Below are 20,363 nucleotides of genomic sequence, written 5' to 3' on the forward strand. Positions count from 1 at the left end.
TGGGCTGGCGTTAATATGACAATGTAACAGTCTATGGTTAAGATAAACATCGTCACTATTTTTAGTTAATAAATATTGAAATAGATTGTAGATAGGACATTTGTACATTTAAAAAAAAAAAAAAAAAGTGTCCCTCTGTCTGGGCCCCCTCCCGCCAATCGGGCCCTAGGCACGTGCCTAGTTTGCCTTTGCGTTAATCCGGCTCTGCCCGTAACCCGTGTTTTTCCAACCTTCTACCCGTGAACGTGCACTGGAACGGCCGTCAAACCCGTGAATTCCCACTCGTGAACTGGTACTAGATCGATGGACTCCCAGTTACGAGTTCTGACGTAACATACAATATCAGCCCTAATGCGTGCGGTGTTTATGCAAGTGGTACACGGTGGAAAAATAGAGCATAGGACAATATAATATTGCAATCAAATTAATAATAATATAAAATATAATAATAATAATAATTCATAAATGTGCCCAGGCAGTTTGGCGTGACTTGCCTGGAACGCTACAAATTCGTGAGTCGTGATTTTACGAGCTCAAAAACCTGCCTGGAACGTAGCATTAGATGCATGCTGCACATTTAATGTTATTATCAAATAAGGCCTATTATTACACTTCATTTAGTTTGAGAGCAAAGGAATGACAACATAACCTGTACATTATTTGATTTGTATTGCTTTTTACCTTCCCTCCAAAACTCGTTTTTTTTTTTTTTTTTTTTTAATTCAGGCAATTTTATATTTTGAAAAAATTAAATAAAGCAAACCCGTTTGAACAGCGCTCTTCACTTATTATTTTATTTTGGTACCATGACCCGCACTTACAAAACAGTCTTCTTTTTAGCGTTTATTTTACAATAATAACCAATAGGATAGAACACAGGTGTGGTGTTTTAGCAGCTAATCTATTGGTAATTAATATAAATAAAATAAAGCTAAAGCTCTGTTTTGTCAGTGTTCCATGGTCTCATAGCCTACTATGAGAAATAAAGTTTAATAAATGCAATACAATGCATCACAAATCCGTGAGTACAATTTACAAACCCGTGGGAACGGATTGCTAAAGCGTGCGCACAGATTATAAATTTGTCGGTAAAGATTCAAAATCTGAGGGTACGGTTTACAAAATCTGAGCTCACGGATTGGAAATTCGTGGGTACGGTTTGATAATCCATGGGCACGATTTAATTTATTTAACCGAGGGAACAGTTTAAGAACTCGTGAGTACAGTATAAACTGAGGGAACGAATTGCAAAACCGTCCCCACGGATTAATTATTTTTCTTCTACAGGTGACGTAAGGGGCTCCGTGTGAGCCCAATATCGTTTTGCTTAATAAACTTATTTGCTCTGTTTACATAGTTTACTGACACCTATTGGTTATTTACTGGTACTACTGCCTTAACAATGACACTCCCAATGGATAAGATGAGGATAATTTAATAGCATTTAATAGAGCCGTGTAATGTATAAATAATGAGTATCAAAAAATAGTCTGATAGACTGTTTTATATACAACACATGACTTATTTTGGCATACAACAACCAATTTTTGACCAAAGACTAGGCTATGTAAAATGTGAATTAACTTTTATTAGTAACTTTGGTTAGTTTCAGATTTCAATTCATAAATAACATCGACGGAGGGGGGCCCAAAAATGCAGCCTGCCTAGTGTAGTCCATTTATTTAATCCGGCTCTGCTTATATTGCATTTTACGGTGAGCGCAGAGTTGGCTAGTAAGCACACGTGATGAAGCGCAGCATCTGCGCCGCGACGCGCCCTCACCTCTGTTTACGGCTGCCTATTTGGCCAAAAATGATGATAATAATTAATGAACAATATGCCTGGTCCTGGAAAGAGACATCAACAGTCCGGCGCCGAGAAACGAAAAAAAAAAAAAAAAAAAAAAGCCCAAGATTAAGCCCGTGCATCACTTTCAGGTGCGTCCATAATCCTGTGAAACTTTTTTTTTTTAATAATGTGTTTTAATGTCGGTAATAATTTCACGACTAAAGCATCTTTCTTAATATGAATACAAGCAGATCTAAGTAAAAACAGTGACTTAAAATGCATTATATTAAAACGCAGAGGCAATTATGATTATTGATTAATGATGACCATATGGTGTCATTAAATAACAGTGTTAAAATACATAATCTAATACAAAATTAACAGTTTACATTACAATTTTAATAGAAATGCCTGAAAAGGGCACCAAATGCAGTTGTTACACTTACATGATGATCAAATTCCTTGTTTAATATTGACCAAACGTTTAAAATATCCACATAATCTTTCTTATAATTTCCTCAACAAAAAAATGTGGACATCATAACCCTTGTCTGCTTTATTGTCAAAGTCTGCTTTATTGTAAATTTTGAACTTTGGAAAGCTCCAGCAGATGACAGTGTTAATTTTATTTCAGTTTATTATTGTTTATTTTATTAAGATTTCACATTTTTAAAAGTTTTATTTAAAGTGTAATTTTAGTTGTTGTTTTTCTGTAGAGATACAATTGTAATTTATAAATGATACAATTTATTTGTGTAATTACTTTTATTTGAATAAAGTTATATTTTGGCCCCTATAGTAGGTGTTTTTATATTATTTTATTTTATTTTTACTTCCGTAATATTTGGGGGAGGGGGAACAAAAGTAAAATTTTGCTTAGGGCACCCATTTGGCCAGCAGCGGCCCTGTATGTAGGTGATAAAAAATATTTTCATGGGAAAAACATGAAGTTTGTCATTTTTATTATCTTGTTTATTACATTTATTTGTAATTTTATAAATATACATGACTATTTGTTAACTAATTGTTAACTAAAACGTATGAAGTAAGATAACCAAGATTCAATTCAAAATGACCAAGGAATGATATTTCAAGTGTAAAAGCCCTAAATAGAACTTGTATGCTTGTTATACAAGCAGCTTATCATTCCTATAATATTATGCACTCAGACAGATATAATAATGACTGCAGTGGGAGCTTTCCAGTGGAAAGGTGGATATCAGATGTACACACAAAATAATCAGTTAAATGTCTTTCAAGTTGGAAGTGAACATGACAGTTATTTAGGTAAGATCTCTACTTTGACAGTGTTAATCAAAATAAAACAGTCAAATACATCAGAATATGTTTAAAGTCTATTTTATTTACAGGTTATTCCTTGGCAATAGCGACAATGCTCGAAACAAAGTATGCAGTCATGGGAGCACCAAGACACAAGCATAAGGGACAAGTTACTGTTTCAAGAATTGATAGTGTTCCAAGCAAATTACAGGAACTGGATCCTCCTAAGGTTTTAAATCTCAGTATTTGTCTAAAATAGCACATTGGACAAACATGTGAAAGTAAGCTCAAAATAGACTGCGTGTTAAACTATATAGCTTCATTTTCCCTTTTATCAGCCCCAGATTGGCTCATATTTTGGAGCTGAGGTTTGTGTGGTGGATTTGAACAGTGACTCCAGAACAGATCTCCTGTTGGTATCGGCACCAACATTCATGGAGCCTGACCGGGAAGGCAAAGTGTTTGTTTACACCTTCAACAGCAGGGTAAGTGATGGGATTAAATGTTTTAGATTATTTTTAACATCAGTTCTGATTTAAGTTATTTAAGATATTTGATTTGCTTGTTTGTTTACTTCTTTCTATGATCTATCTTCATAGTCGCACTTCGATTTTTCGGGTATGGTGCTGGTGGGAATGGCAGGTCAAAGAGGTCGGTTTGGCTCGTCTTTAGCCAGTCCAGCAGATCTGAATAGTGATGGTTACATGGATGTGTTGATTGGAGCTCCTTTAGAAGAAGACGGACAGGGCAGCATTTACATCTTTAATGGAGGAGTAGATCAAATAAATCCCACATATTCACAGGTGCGATGGGTGGGAAACGAGTTAACAATAAAAAAGACAGATTAACAGTTAAACCTGCTATTTTGTAGGATAAAAACATGTACTATAATCTGTTACTTACTTTTAAAGATTTAGAGAAACAAATCATATGCTTTTGTTGTTGTAAGAACTATTAGATATTTTAACTTTTAATCTTTGAAAAAGGCTATTTAAAATTAAGTATGTTCTTAACTGATTAGAGATTTGATTACATCAAAGTCCTTTTAAGACAAGTCATGTCACTCGGCAGCCATCTTTGAAACGCCTCTCGGGCATCAAAGTGCAGCTCCTATCTATTTGAATGGGGAAACATCAAATTCTCCAAAACTGTTCGCCAAACTTACGATTAAATTTCATATTTGAAACCTCCAAAGAAATCCAACAAGAACTGCCTCACAAATATAGTTCCTTGTGCTTGAGTAGCGTTAAAAAAACGCTTATTTTTCCGGCTAGATGAGCCAGTGCGCATGCGCAGTACTGAATGCACGTCTTAGAGCGCCGGCTGTTTCTATAGCAACAGGGACTTCTAACGGCAGATGCAGTGATGCGCTGACTTTACTAATCAACGATTGGCTCTTTCACTAAGAAGGCGGAGCTTCGTGGCCATGATGACCGTTTCATTGTTCCCCATTCAAAACTACACGAGTGACATGTCTTTGATTACATTCATCAAGCACAATCATTTTGTTAAGCATAAGGTGTTGTAAGAAAACAAATCTAACAATTCATTTACTTTAATGTGCTGGAAATAAATTTCAGTAATTACAGAGCAACATTCCAAGTGTTAATTGTCAAAACACACCAACAAAAAATATCCTGTTGAACACTGTTTGTGGACAGTGACTAACTGTCTTATAACTGACCCTCCATCCTGAAAACCTCTTTGTCTCATTCTCCCTCTTTCACTGTATGTGATGACAGAGGATTGCTGGGTCATCTGTGCAACCAGGTTTGCGGTTTTTTGGGATTTCGTTGAGTCAGTTCTCTCTAGACCAGAGTTCAGACAGCCTTCCTGATATTGCTGTTGGGTCCATGGGAGCAGTTCTGCTTCTCAGGTGAGTTTTGTTTTATAAAGAACTCTAAATATATAGGAAAATACAGATTCAGTCATGATCATTCATATGTGTTATATGGGAATCATTCAGGTCCAGACCCATCATGCAATTGGAAACCAAAGTAACTTACAACCCCTCCAAGATACCAACTGGTGAAACAGACCAGTCACTGAAAAACACCATGAGAGTGTGCTTCACCATGAGTCCAGACAAACACAGGATAACAGGTTTATTCAAAATTAGAAATATTCTTTGAGGTTGTAATGTGTGTAAAGTTTTCAATGTGCAGATAGTTTCTCTTGTGCCAGTTTAAACTGCAGGGTCAACTATAAGTTTACTATCTCTGTAGTGTACCAAAATACTTTCATGATAATCTCAACTCAGCAGCGTTGGCTCAACCAGTGGTGTCAATTTGGGGGCAGGACTATCGGTCGGACCAACTAATGGCATTAAGGGGGCGTGTTCAGGAAACCTATATATAAAAAAAACATACTTATGTTGACATAACTAGTGGCATAGACTTAAGCTTTAAACACAAGTTTTATTCACTCTGAGGGAGAATGCTTGTAATTAATGTAATTATCAGTCAGCAATAGATTTTTGGGGTTGGTATTATTTATTTATTTATGTTATTATTTTTGGAAAGAAATTAATGAATTAATTAAATTACATAAAGTGCACTTTAAATTATTTTTACAATATTACTGTTTTTACTATAATTGCAAACATGGAACTGTATTTATATAATACATTTGTTAAAAATATTATGTCTGACTTAAACAGGTCTACATTTTTTTTATTAACAATGTGAAAACATTTAAAACAAATAAAATGTCATCTATGTATTACTTCGACTAATTTTTTTGTTTTATGTTTATTTTCTAGGTTTAACAGCAAATATAAATTACACCATAATGCTGGATGCCAAGCGACAGAAATATCGTGCATTTTTCTTACCCAAAAACCGAATCCACAACAATGTGATGAACGTTGAATTTTATAAAGAAATTTGCAATAGCCATCCTTTCTTTATAGACGTACGTCAAAAATTTGTTTTCATACTTTTAAATATCAGAGTCTGTTGTTCTGGCTGTATGAAATAACAGTTATGAATGGGAATAATGTGCATCAATGTGCTCATATCCCATCAGGGTTTCTCAGAAGATGCTGTGAACCCGTTGTCCAATCAGTTAACATTCACTTTTGAGGGTCTACCATCTGGTACATTGCAAAACATAAAGCCAATCCTGCTGCCGGCGATAAAGACCACAACAGATCACAATGTAAGAGAAGGCAAACAAATTTCAAAGCAACATCACATGCATCTTTCTAATGTTAAATTATAGCTCACCACTATTTACTGTATGCCAATGGTATACATTTTTTTCTTTTTTCGTTTTTTTTTTTTTTTTTTTTTTTTACATGAAAGTAGATGTTTTAAATGCTTGTCCTTACAATGAAAGTCACTGGGGTTGAGTCTTGTTTTGGACCTTATTAGACTTTCACTGAACAAGATTAAACATTCTTCAAAATAGTTTTGTTTAGTTTCTACAAAAAAAAAAAAAAAAAAAAAAAAAGTAATGATGACATAATTTAGAGTTCTTTGTCATTTATTCATTGAGCAAATTGGCCCATTGTTCAAGTATGTGAATCTTTGTTCCAGTATCTGGTGTGATTCCATTTTGCAGCAATAACTGCAGGTATAGTTTCTTGTAACTGTAGGCGTTTTAGCCCATTCCTCAGTAAAGAACCAGTTTAACTCTGTGATGTTGGTGGGTTTCCTCCTATGAACTACTCTCTTTAGGTCCTTCCACAACATTTCAGTTGGATTAAGGTCCAGACTTTGACTTAGCCATGCCAATACATTAACTTTGTTCTTCTTTAACCATTCTTTAAATCATAGTTATAAAATGACTTGTGTGCTTGGGCTCGTTGTCGTGCCGCATATCCCATTTTATCTTGAGATTCAGTTCTCAGACAGATGTCCTGACATTTTCCTTTATTTGCTGGTTTAATTCAAAATTCATTGTCCCATCATAGCAAGCCATCCTAGCCCAGATGCAGCAAAACAGGCCCAAACTATGATACTACCACCACGTTTCATAGATGGGATAAGGTTCTCATGCTGGAAGGCTTCTCATTTAAAACAAAAAGTTCTATTTTGGTCTTATCTGTCCACAAAACATTTCTCTATTAGCCCCCTGGCTTGTCCACATGGCCTTTAGGAAAGGCGGGCACTAATGTTCTTTTTGGAGAGCAGTGGCTTTCTCCTTTCAACTAACTTTATTTAAAAAAAAAAAATAAATAAACTTTCAAGCAGCACTGTAATATGTGATGTCGTTTTTTTATAATTAAATTGTTTTTTTGTTTTGTTTTTTCTCTCCACAATGTATTTCTAAATATCATAATATATTCATTCCACAGCTGGACTTTGAAATAAATTGCGGACAAGATAACATTTGTATTGATGACCTCAGGATGGATTTCAATTTCTCTGGGCGAGCAAATATTTACATTCAGTTATTCTGAAGAATAACTGTTCTTCTAAAGAACAACACAAATATGTTTGCAAATAAATACCTCAACCTTGTTTCATTCCAAGTTTTTTTTTTTTTTTTTTTTTTTTTCTCTCTTTTGTTTCTGTGATCCAGATCTACAAATATAGAGGTTGGCATCATGCAGGAGATCAATGTGACAGTTCTTGTAGAGAATAGAGGAGAAAACTCATACAACACACTCCTCACCCTCAGCTACCCCTTTGGACTTTCCTACAGCAGAATCATATCTAAACAGGTAAAACATGATTTAATATTATTTAATAAAGACACCAAAAAATTATATCTATTAGATAAAAATAATATCTATAAGATAAATCCAAAGTTCTGTCATGAAACTCTAGATGGCGCAGTCCGATAGATCAAACTCATCTGACGTAATAACATTATCACATGGTCAGCAAGGTAGCCAAGGCTCACATAGTCATAGGCCACTAGTGTTAAGCCTTTTGGTGTGGTAGATCAGGCACACATAGATAGTAATACATGCAGTTCACATCAGGCACGTGCAGAGGGGGGGAGGAGGGTGCTTGAGCACCTGCCCTTTTGGCCACTAGTGATCAAAGTGCCCTTTTGTTAAGATTTTTTTTTTTTTTTTTTTTAATAATATAAAAATAAAAAATGTATAAAAAATAAAGAATTTGCGACAGCCTGCCCAATCGAACTATTAGTAAAATTAATCAATATTGGTTTAGCTGTAAATAGAAAGACCCCCACGTGACGACCCCACCCGGAAGTTCAGGGCGATCCGATCACGTTTATAACACCAAGGATAGACATGTTTGTGGCTGCTGGTAAGTGGTGTTTTCACCAGATTTGATGTTACTTATAAGAATGACGTGAAGAAAAGAGATAATGCACGAGTATTTATATTATTTTTTTATAGCTTGTGCATGTGTAGTCTGCCCTGAAATAGCTGTCGATAATGTTAACGTCGACATGTAAACAAAAGTGCATTTTCACTTTGTGAATCGTTCTTGCATTTTGGGGGAGAAAAGGAGGTCATGGGCATCTTGGGTCTGTTTTTTTCTTTGTTTATGTAATGCAGGGCTCGCAAAATCGCTAGCCTGATCATGTCCCGGGGCTACTATGTTTTTCAGTCGGGCTACCAAAATAGTTAACTGGACTGTCCGATGGGCTATGGTAAAGTAGAGGGCAGAAACGTGTCGTTGGCATTTTCATTTCATGCCTGATAAAACAGGGTTAATGCTGCTTTGTATACAGCCGTTCCCATGGAAACCGTAGTATTTCAGCGCTTCTAAAGCGCCCCCTCGTGACAGAGAATCAATTTTCATTTCCATATTTTTCAGCTCTATGGTCAAATTATTGCAATTATCGACCTACGTTTTTATGCAGCAAATACATAGAGTTGTAAATGTGAAAGAAGTTAATGTGCCTTCTAAAAACAATTAAGACAGTAATATTTGTTTTAAATAAATATAATAAATGATAAGCTTGATTGATCCCTTTTAATGGTATAAAGGTATATAAGATATTTTGTTTTTGTGTGAACCTGTATCTGAATTATAAATCATGCCATTTTATGCCTTAATATCCTACCGTCTACAATCTTACAATACAATACATCAGGGGCAACATATATTTTCAATAGTGACCACATGTCAGGGGTGCGTGCAGGGCGAGACGATATTAACAAATAACAATATATTTAATATAATTCTCCAAGAGGAACAAGGCAGGAACACAGAGAGCTTTCACACACCTCATAAAACGTTAAGGACCAACAATACACTGAACTCAAAGACAGACTTATAAAGGGTAACTCATAATTAAACACAGGTGACAGTGATTACACAAACAAGGACTAAACCAAATGATCACAAAATGACAGGGGGAGACAATGGGAAAAACCAAAGATCAAAAACAGACGTGAAATGTGACACCACACAGGTTTTAATATAACAGCTGTTATTTATTATTGTGTTTAACAGAGAGAAGAAAATATTTACGTTTGACAATTTAATACACAACAATTTCTAATCAAAATGAATAGGTCGAAAGAAAATATTTTTAATCTTTTAAACATTAAAATGTTTTTTATGTTCCGTTTCTTTCTCAAAACTGCTTCACAGCATTGGCTGCTAGAAGCCTCTGTAATAATACGTGTATCAGCAAGGAATGTGTCACAATATACAGTACAGTATTGCTGTACTGTTGTTTTGAGCACAGCCCTATTTAGAGAGCCCCTTTTATAGTGATAAAAATATTACTAATTCTATTGTTTGAGTCCTGAACTAAACATAAATGCAATTAAAACTTTGAATAATGCATTATTTGTCTTATTAATGACATTGTTACTTGTTACATAAGTAACTGGATGCCTACAATGAGGTGATGGACCCAAGGGGCTCTTAAATGCCTTGTTCCAGGTGCCCTTTTTATACTTTGAGCACTTGCCACTTTAAAGGTCTCTGCACGGCCCTGGTTCACATGGCTCTTCTGAGCAGCGGTCGGTAGTTCTGCTGTCTGCTTATCTTTGTCATGTGGATTCTGATTAGCTGTCAATGTTTTTGTCATTTAGCTGGAAAAAAAACATTCTGAAATTGATTCCAATGTTATTGTTCCTCTGTGCCATTATGGTTATAGTTTTGGTGTGGACTAGTAAATCATCCTTGATTTTGAATAGCATCCTTGGTTTGAATAGCAATTGAAATGACAATTATTGTTACTGAATGAATGTTTATGCATAATTATCTGTTTGAGCAGGGCAGAGTGGAGTGTGTATCTCTTGACAGTGAGCAAAAAGGTTTATTTGGAGAGACCACCTGCCACATCAGCAAACCCATCCTCAAGGGAAACTCTCAGGTGAGGTAACTTTTAAAACTGTCCTATGCATTTTTTCTTTGTTAGCACTCCTCATTTTCTCTGTACCTCGTACATTTTCTATGTACGTTTACTTCTAGGCTGTGTTTCATATTACATACAGCATCAATAAAGAAAGCACCATCGATAAAAATGTCACATTTACTGCTAGAATCAACAGGTATGTTCTGTTTGATAGATATCAACTGCATTCAATAATGAGCTGTTGAGTAGCTGTTTACGAGAAACTGATACTTGAAAATACTACTACTAACCAAAACCCTTCATCACTTACAGTGGGAATGACCAACACTCTCAAACCAGTGAATTATCCAAAGTGAAAAGCATTGGTGTCAAATATGCCATCTATATTGCCTTAATAAGGTTAGTGCTCTGGTCCTCTATAACAGACCTTCTCAACTAGATTTGTTTTAGCACCCAGATTTGACAATGGATGTTACGTTTCCACTTGATATTTAAAGTTAAATCTGTTATTCTAAAGCAAAACCAGTTAAGTTCCCTTCCGGAGGGAACTCTACGCTGCGTCCTGGCGGACACTATGGGAACTGCCTTTAGCATGACCAGTTCTGAAACAAGCTATAGAACAACGACAGTGAACTTGACACTGGCCGGCGCCAGCCCGTGACGTCATCAACGGGCGCCTGCTAGTATAAAAGCAGGTGCCTGAGAGCACAACACCATCTTTTTGTCTTCAGAGTCCTCCGTTCTAGCGAGTGAGTATAGCGATGCCTAGAGGAAAACTGTTTAGGAAGTGTGCGGATCCGGAAGTGTGTCAGAGAAATCTGACACCTGATGACGCACACGACCTCTGTGTGATGTGTTTGGGTGAAGAGCACGCGCGCTCCGTTCTAGAAGGAACGGAGTGCGTCCACTGTGAGAGTTTCACTATGAAGAAACTCCGTTCTCGTTTGTCCCTTTTCTCGAGGGAATTGGGACATCCATCCGCGCCATGCGGCTCCGGCGGCTGAGATCGTGGGGATCACAGGTGGAGCTGGCTGACGAGTTTGAGAGAGGGGTTAGTCTCTCGCGCCCGTCAGCCAGAGACGAGGACGCGCTGCTAGCGGAAGATGTGTTGTCTCTCACATCTTCCGATCCTGCAGCGAGTGCTCTTTTGGCTTCAAGCCAGGGCGAGCAGGAGGCTGAGATGGAACAAGATGAGCTCTCTGAGTCCATACAGCCTCCCTGCCCCGCATATGAGGAGTTGATGTCTGTTATGGACCGCGCGGCTACCCGTTTAGACCTTCAGTGGAAGCCCGCTAGGGAAGAGGCCGCCCTGGGTAGACTGGACGAGCGGTTTCTTCCCGGCTATAACAAACCAACTCCCGTGAGCCTCCCATTCCTTCCTGATCTGCATAAAGAGATCGAGAGGGCATGGGACAGGCCATATTCAGCCTGCATTCACAGGCATCAGCATGTGAACTATGCTGATGTCGAGGGAATGCTGGAGCGTGGATATGCTTCGATGCCCCCCATTGAGCAGACGTTTGCGAACTATCTCTCAGCGGGAGGGACATCGACCCTGAAGGCTCCGACCCTGCCTTCCAAGCCGTTGAAAGAAACATCTCGGCTGAACGGCAGGGCATATGCGGCAGCGGGTCAGGCTGGTGCTGCTCTGCACACGGTGGCAGTGTTGCAGGCGTACCAGGCTGATCTGCTAAAAGATCTGGACCGTGGTCTGGGGCTTTCCCCGGAGGAGGTGGCTGAGCTGCGCCGCACCACGGACCTCTCTCTGAGGGCCACCAAGCAGACAGCGACCGCGGTGGGCAGGTCCATGTCGGCTATGGTGGCCACAGAGAGACATCTGTGGGTGAACCTGGCGGACATCGAGGAGAAAGAGAAACGCTTTCTCCTCGATGCGCCGGTTTCGCCATCTGAGTTGTTCGGCACATCCGTCGAGGCGGTGGTCGAAAGATTTAGAGAGGCGAAGGCGCGCTCGGCGGCTTTCAAGTCATGTATTCCTCGCCGGTCCACGCCCCCACCTGAACACCGGGGAAAACCAGGCCTGTCCTGGTCCAAGGGCCAGAGACGAGGCCAGGTCGCCAGTGTGGCCACTCGGGGCCCTCCACCCGGGAGGAGTCGGTCCCAGAGGAGGCGTGATGCGCGGCATAGGAGAGGGGATCTAAGGGAGACGATCCAGCGCCGACGTGGCGGCAGGCCTGGATCGGGTACCTAGAGTCTCCTCTCCGGTTCCCCTCACGTCCGTTCGGCTACCTGCCCCTCCTTTTTCCCCCTCGCCAAAGACTCTGGGGCTGGGCCGATGATGAGATTGATACTCAATCTGATGGCCCGGTAAGTGAACAGTAAAGACACTTTAATAAAATATTCAAGTGTGTATGTGTATGTTTTCTTTTGTCTACCAGCTCTGCTTGGGTGATTGTTATTGCAGTTTTCGAGCTCCTCTTGAGTTCTACTGCCACCAAGTGCCGAGTGTAGCCAGGTCTCCCCTCGTTTTATAAAAGAAAACAGTGTGTAGAGACCTCCACTCGTAGAATCCCTTCCTGGGTTAAGCGTTGTCAGGTTTAAAACCTCCGCTAGAGTAAGCTTGGTATAGACATGATCCAACATACATATACATATGAGAATATGTAATAAAAACCCTCTTGAGCGTTGTTAAGCTGCTTCAAGCGAAGAAAAAAAAAATCGCTCTGCTGAAGCCTCCGCTCGCTCAAACCCTGCTAAGAGTAATACTCTTTTTGCATGAGTGTAGTCAGGTATATTCATATACACACATGTGAGACCTCCACTCCTAGAAGTTTGTGTGTTAGGGTGAACAGAGCGTCGTCAAGGCTCCCTCTCTGAGAGAGAGATGTTTTACTGAAGCCTCCGCTCTCTTTAAAAAGCCCCGCTTTTAAGTAGAAATCTTATATATTTGGCTGTTAGGCCCCATTCTGGGCCTCGCTAAATTATTTTCTGGTATTGTGACTAAAACCCAATCTGCCAGAATTGAGTGTAGCAGGCCTTTTCCTAAAAAGCCTCCTCTCTATGAAGTCCTCTGTAAAGAGAGACATATAAAGATAATACTTCTTAGCGTTGAATGTAGCCAGGTCATTCTTAGACCTCCATTCATAAGAGCTTTTATTGGTTTGAGTGTCGCCAGGCTCCCTCTGTGTGAGGTATTTCTGTTAAGCCTCCACTCTCCAGAAATACAGGCCGAAACACAATATTGCAGCTCTACTTTTCTGTATATGAGCCCTTTTCGTGGACCTGTCACTTCAAGCGTTGAGTGTAGTTAGGCCTCCCTTCCTCGAGAAGGTGTGCATACCAAGGCCTCCACTCGATAGAGCTTCCTCAGCTGAGTGTCGTCAGGCTTTGTTGCGCTCGAGAGAGCCTGTAACCATTAAAGCCTCCCTCGCTGAAAGCTCCGCTTCCGGGTTCTGTTATCGCCCGGGAATAATATAGGTGTCTTCCTCGCTAATCCACGTTAGTGGTGATTACTCACGCAAGTCGTTTTGAGCATTCCCTAAAATCCACGTGAGTGGTAAGTGCACTACTTAGGCACTTCACTAAAATCCATACTTATGGTAAGGTTCCCTCCCATAAAGGCAGGGTCCTTTCTGAAATCCTATACGGTTGGACCACGCAGGGAAATCCTCCGTGCCCATTTTCGAGTTGGTTCCAAAACCCTTAAGTTTTTTCAACTCCTTTGATAAGCACAGTGTAATAGGTCTCCTCTCTGTCACAGCCACAGTACTGAGACCTTCACTCTCACAGTTATAGCAGCTAGCAGGCCCATGGGGGCCTCGCTGACTATTTTTTGGGGGAGTGCTGTCTTCCACTCACCAAAAAACTAGTGTTGCAGGGTTCTCTCTCTAGAGATGCAGTCTCAGAGCCTCCACTACACAGAGCTATGTGATAAATGCTATTTTGCATTATTAGCTCTACTGTGAGTATTTGTCATTTCTTTGAGCATCGAGTGTAGTCAGGCCTCCCCTCGCTTAGAGCGTTTCACTTTGAGGCCTCCACTCTGAAGAGTTTCCCTAAGGAGAGCGTCGTAGGCCTCCTCTCGCTTTAGAGAGTCTTTCTGCTGAAGCCTCCCCTCTCCAGAAGCTCCGCTTTCAGGCTTTGTTATCGCCTAGAGACTGCAGTCTGGTGATCCTCTCGCTATGCTTTGGGCACCTACATAAAACCACATTTGTGGTGTTTGCTCACGCAAGTCCTTGAGCACTCCTTAAAATCCACATGAGTGGTAAATGCGTTTACGCATTTTTCTCAAATCCACATTGGTGGTAAAGGTCTCCCCCCACGCAGGTAAACCACCGTTCCCATTTTTTGAGTTGGTTTCGTACAAAGCCTTTTTAGTTTTTCCAACTCCAATCCAGATAGCACTGCTAGCAGGATTGAGTGTTGACGCCTCTTCCGGCCTCCACTCTCCAGAAGAGCTCCACGAAGGTAATTCTGTCGTACAGGCTATTCAGCCTCGCGGATTACCTTCAGGGTTAGAGTGTAGATAGGTCATGAGACCTCCACTCTCAGAGTTCTTCTTTGCTAAGCACGGAAGTGTGTCAGGCTTCCTCTCTTGAAAGCCTCCACTCTCCAGACTCCACTCAGGTAGTACTGTCGCATAGGCTATTCAGCCTCGATGAACACCTGTAGTGTTGAAGTGTAGTAGGTCATGGGACCTCCACTCTTAGAGTCCTTTTTCTGCTCACAGAACATTGCCACCAGACTCCACTTAGGTACTGTCGCATAGGCTACTCAGCCTCGCTGATTACCATCAGTGTTGAAGTGTAGTTAGGTCATCAGACCTCCACTCTTAGAGTCTTCCTTCTATGAAGTGTTGTTAGGCTTCTTCTCAGAAGCCTCCACTCTCTAGACTCACTCAGAGTCCTTCGTTGCCTCCAGAGATTCACTAGAAGTAGGCAGTCCGATGCACAGGCTATTCAGCCTCGCGGACTACCTCTAGTATTGGGTGTAGATAGGTCACAGACCTCCATCCTTAGAGTCGTCCTCTGCTGGGTGCAGAGTGGTACCAGGCTTCTTCTTACCAAAGCCGCCACTTTGCAGAAACTCCACTCAGGTAGTTCTGCTGTACAGGCTATTCAGCCTCACTGACTACCCTCAGTGTTGAAGTGTAGATGGGTCACGAGACCCCCACTCTTAGAGTTTTCCTTTGCAAGACACAGAGTGCTTTTTTGGCTTCCTTTGAAGCAGTCACTCCTCAGAAACTCCATGTAGGTAGTTCTGCTGCACAGGCTACTCAGCCTCACTGACTACCTCCAGGTTTTGAGTGTAGAGGTGTCACGGCACCTCCATTCTTAGAGTTGCTCTCTGGAAGGCGCAGAGTGTTGCCAGGCTTCCTTTCGTTGAAGCCTCCACTCCTCAGAAAATCTCCACTTAGACAGGTCTGCTGCACAGGCTATTCAGCCTCACAGACCATCATCAGTGTCAAGTGTAGTTAGGTCATGAGACCTCCACTCTGAAGATTCCCTCTAAGCAGAAGCTCCACTCGGGTAGTTTTTGTTGCACAGGCTATTCAGCCTCACTGAATACCCCCAGTGTCGAGTATAGCACCTATACCTGTTAGCACTGAATGTTGTCAGGTCCCTGGAGCAGACATTCGCTCTGCTGAGACCTCCATTCCCTAAAACTCCGCCCATTATGACAGGGCGTTTATGAGCTCCATCACTTAGAGAGCTAAGTGTAGTAGGCTTCCTCTAGGCCTCCACGCTTGAGAGTTACGTGCACAGGTAGCCGAGCTAGCCGTGGCAGGTCACTGGGCCCCAGCGACTCTCGCTGAAGCAGGGGTGATTTTCCTTCTTGACTCCTCGTTCAGTCAGTTTGATCACTTATCCCTCGGCATGGCAGCGTTGGTATAAACGTTCCCATAGTGTCCGCCAGGACGCAGCGTAGAGTTCCCTCCGGAAGGGAACGTCTAGGTTACGTATGTAACCCCTGTTCCCTGAGGACAGGGGACGAGACGCTGCGTCTCGGGGCCACGCCTCGGGCCCTGCACAGACCTCCGTCCGACAAAAAGATGGTGTTGTGCTCTCAGGCACCTGCTTTTATACTAGCAGGCAGGGTTCGAAATTAACACCCGCCAACCCGCCAGATGCGGGTTAAAAATCATTTTGGCGGGTATTGATAAAAACTTACCAGCCAGTTTGGTCGGTGATGCTTGAGCCAATCATGCAAATCATGCCAGAGACGCTATGGGTCGTTTGTCTCCTGGACAAACCATTATTGTTCAGTGCAAGTGCCGCATGCTGGAATATGAGCAGTCATTTATTCCGTCATCTCCCGGGTGCTGATAGCTATCGTGTGCAGGTGATACCTGAACAGCACACATTGCTATCTGGATTTAAACTAAACTCATTTAAGCTTTGCCAGTTTCAACATTTAAGAGCCATAAGAAGCAAACCCGCGCGCGCAGTGAGAAGTGAGAAGATCTGTGTGTGCTCATCCGAAGTGCGCAAACCCGCGCCTCAGAACGCGCGCAAATATTACCCCCGCAGAAATGTTATTTTGCCCCACTCCCGCCCGCAAAAACCTGCATAAAAGTAACCTATACCCCCGCGGGAAAACAGGTCTAGACTCTACTTCATCTCTTGGCTGCATGAAACAAACCCTCGATCGCGCTAATGTAAAGGTTCGATCAGAGTAATAGTACTAACGAACTCGCGCCTAATGTATGACACTCTTGTATATCGGTGCCTAGGCACGCATAAGTCCGCTATTGATTCGCAAACTATTCATGCTTTCGGGGCTCTGATCCATAGTATTTTTGCGTGAAATTTTAAAGTATTTTCGTAGTTGTCAAAATGATTGTCCTGTGAGTGTTTTATAATGAATGCTTAAATGCTTAAAAAAATACTCTGAAGATGTAAAGAATTTCTGAATTGTAGAATTCAGGAGATTTAAATCTGTATATATGTTAAAAAGTTACAACTGAGCAGAGGGTTTTCTTTTAAATTCAAAAGTATAGTTTTAATTTAAAGTGTTTGTTTGAGGGTTTTTTTTATAACATGCATTAGAAGAATAAAAAGTCAAAACAAATGTTTTAGTTATTAAAAAAGGTTTAAAAATAAACACCTTTAGAGGAAATGTCAGGCATAGGGGGGCCTTGCAAAATTGACCCAAGAAGGAGGTGGGCCCCGGCATAGTTTGTGTACCTAAAAACTAATGTTAGACCTACTTTAAAAAAAAACGAAAAATCAGTTTATTTTTATGTATCTTTACTCTATTGTATTTATTTGTGCTGTTGCTTCTAGTTAGATAGATTATTCGTATTTCTTTACTTTTAATTTTTTTTCCCTAAACATAGCACATGTACTGAAACGTACCGAAACAGTGACTCTAAAACCGTGATACAAACCGAACCGTTAGTAGGTTGAACCGTTGCACCCCTAATTTTTACCACGTAAAAATTTGTCTGATGGAAATTCTGATTGGCTAGTAACTTCAGAAAGTAACCAGCCACTTTGGCTGGTGATCAAAAAAGTTAATTTCGAACCCTGCTAGCAGGCGCCCGTTGATGACGTCACGGGCTGGCACCGGCCAGTGTCAAGTTCACTGTCGTTGTTCTATAGCTTGTTTCAGAACCGGTCATGCTGAAGGCAGTTCCCATAGTGTCCGCCAGGACGCAGCGTCTCGTTCCCTGTCCTCAGGGAACAGGGGTTACATACGTAACCTAGACGATTTAATGTTAATTTAGTCAGGGTTACATTTTGTTTGACATGAAATGAAAAAAAAAAAAAGGCATGGTTTCTTGAGAAAAATGTTTCCAAAAACATAAAAAAAGAGAAAATCTGAAGGATTCCAAAATTTTGACCAGTAGTGTGTGTGTGTTTATTAAATAACTGTCTGAAACATTTTCCCTTTTATTTTAAATAAGACATGAAGATTCAACCGTCCACATTAATTTTACTGCACACAAAAATGATGCTGATAAACCAGTCAAACAGGTACTAAAGGTACCGAAATTAAATTCACAAACTTTTATAAAAACAAAATTGAATTTAATAAAGATTATCTATAGTTTAATGTCTCTTCATGTCAAAAATGGTCTCTTTCAGGTTGAAAATGACTTTAGAGAACTAAGTTTCAAAGTTTTCATCAGAGTACCAGTGATGTTGGGAGATAAATCTATCTGGACTAATAAAACCATACAGGTAAGTATGAATGTGTTAGAAAAAGCCCATATTGATTCACATTCATCTAAATAAAAACAACCCAACAGTAATGTATGTGCTTTTAGATTCCAGGCTGTGTGAAACAGAGGGATGTGCAGCCTGTCGTAACTGATTTTGCTGAAGTAATTAAAAGGGATCGCGTGGTGGTGAGTGATTTAATTTCATTCCCTAATCTAACATAAACAAGTCCATAAAATGTAATGTTATATCATCTTTTTTGCACATTGACCCCATTGCTCTGTCTCTCTGGATGTGTGTCAGAACTGCTCTGTGGCGGCGTGTGCCGAGTTCAGCTGTAACAACACCCTCATAAAGAATGAAAAGATATTTTATAATATAACTGGCAATGTGAGCTCTGGATGGATTGAGCAGGTTTATGACTTTTAAAGCAAATTTATTTCACAGAACAGACCAATCATATTTTTAGTCATCATTTTAGCATTTCTTAATGTCATGATCTGTCTCTCTTAGACTGGACTCAGAGCTGCTGTTTTTCAGCTGGTCAGTTCAGCATCTCTGGATTATGACAAGAACACATATGTTTTCTTTTCCTCTGACTCTCAACAAACTGCACCGTCTGTTCAGGTAATGCATTTCCCTTACAAATTAGCCGGAAATGTTATAAAATCTAAATAAAATTGGAAAAAGAATACAATTGAAACTTGAAAAATGTACAATTTTAATATGCACTGTAAATGTTTAAATGCTAGAACTTAGATTTTCCAATCCATGTATACCTATATAACCACAATGTAACCCATAATGATATTTATATGGGAAGGTGGATTGTCAGAGGTAATATTGTATTAATGTACAGTATGTGTGTATGTAGATTAATACTCAAGTGGAGGTGTATGAGGAGGTGAATCTGACCAAAGAGATCGCTGGAGGTGTAATAGGAGGATTGCTGCTACTGGCTCTCATCACAGCGGCCCTCTATAAGGTGTGTATACTGGATGTTCAGTTTCAAACCTTTCATTTACAACGGTCTACATATCTTGAGTTTCTTTTTCCAGTGTTGTAATGCATACATTTTTTTTTTCTTTCAGGCTGGTTTCTTCAAAAGCCAGTACAAGCAGATGCTAGAGAGCGCAGAACAAAGCCCTGAAGAGGGGCCAATCACACAATAGACAAATAAACAAAAATAACCAACCCCTTTAGATCAGCCACAATAGTGATGTATTAAAGATTAAAATGTGGCTTTACTTGCAAGTGAAACTGCTTTCCAAAACCAGCTTTATTAATAAGTTATGCTAATTGTATGATAATCATAAGCTTTCTGTTAACAAATGCTGTAATGTCTTTATTAAATAAAAGGGCCTGCTGCATGGTTAAAAGTACTGATGCTTTAAATGGAGGAGAACCAACTACAACCACTGGCACATGGAAGTTTACATTATGTATTTTCAGTGCACTTAGCAAAGTGAAAGTGAAAGTGAGTGACAGCTTTTGAGGGAGCGCTCTTTGTGCGCATTCTAGGCTGTATATTACTACTGTCTGTCTCAGAACAGAGATTTTTAAGAATGTTAAGAAAGTATTGCGTTTTAAGTCATAATTTCTTTGTCTTTTTTAAAAGAATTACTCACTTGTGTGCCTGTGTCCCGTGCAATCATATAAAATGCTAATATAAATGCACGAATGCTATGACTGGAGATTTTCGCTTAATAGATTGCATTTTTTATTTGTTTCTCTGCTAACCGTACCACATGCCTTCAGAACACTTGGAATATGGAATAAATTGCATGGGATCATTTCATTTCATTTCATTTCAATTGAATTCGTTCATTACCGCCATCTTTTGTGATATCACGCATCTCGCGGCTTTACAGTCTATCCACCGACAGGAGATCGTCTTACGATTTTCCAAAGGATGTACAACAGGGGTGCGCT

At 40.1% G+C, this 20,363-nt stretch overlaps 1 protein-coding gene across 1 annotated transcript in view; it reads left to right on the forward strand.

The window, feature by feature from the left end:
* The window catches only part of LOC141298320 (integrin alpha-X-like), a 23,405-nt gene extending 3,802 nt beyond the window's left edge, over window positions 1–19,603 (forward strand). Inside the window, exons 3-22 of the mRNA XM_073828823.1 lie at window positions 2,958–3,075; window positions 3,159–3,298; window positions 3,408–3,554; window positions 3,669–3,872; window positions 4,812–4,945; window positions 5,036–5,172; window positions 5,831–5,982; window positions 6,097–6,228; window positions 7,370–7,443; window positions 7,597–7,738; window positions 10,225–10,326; window positions 10,425–10,504; window positions 10,621–10,707; window positions 18,176–18,254; window positions 18,357–18,452; window positions 18,539–18,619; window positions 18,735–18,845; window positions 18,945–19,058; window positions 19,306–19,416; window positions 19,523–19,603. Of these exons, the coding sequence (XP_073684924.1) occupies window positions 2,958–3,075; window positions 3,159–3,298; window positions 3,408–3,554; window positions 3,669–3,872; window positions 4,812–4,945; window positions 5,036–5,172; window positions 5,831–5,982; window positions 6,097–6,228; window positions 7,370–7,443; window positions 7,597–7,738; window positions 10,225–10,326; window positions 10,425–10,504; window positions 10,621–10,707; window positions 18,176–18,254; window positions 18,357–18,452; window positions 18,539–18,619; window positions 18,735–18,845; window positions 18,945–19,058; window positions 19,306–19,416; window positions 19,523–19,603 (2,322 nt within the window). The remainder of the gene's footprint in view (window positions 1–2,957; window positions 3,076–3,158; window positions 3,299–3,407; window positions 3,555–3,668; window positions 3,873–4,811; window positions 4,946–5,035; window positions 5,173–5,830; window positions 5,983–6,096; window positions 6,229–7,369; window positions 7,444–7,596; window positions 7,739–10,224; window positions 10,327–10,424; window positions 10,505–10,620; window positions 10,708–18,175; window positions 18,255–18,356; window positions 18,453–18,538; window positions 18,620–18,734; window positions 18,846–18,944; window positions 19,059–19,305; window positions 19,417–19,522) is intronic.
* Window positions 19,604–20,363: the final 760 nt, after the last annotated feature.

The sequence above is a fragment of the Garra rufa genome, chromosome 22, assembly GCF_049309525.1.
Source record: "Garra rufa chromosome 22, GarRuf1.0, whole genome shotgun sequence".
In the NCBI taxonomy this organism is placed as follows: Eukaryota; Metazoa; Chordata; class Actinopteri; order Cypriniformes; family Cyprinidae; genus Garra; species Garra rufa.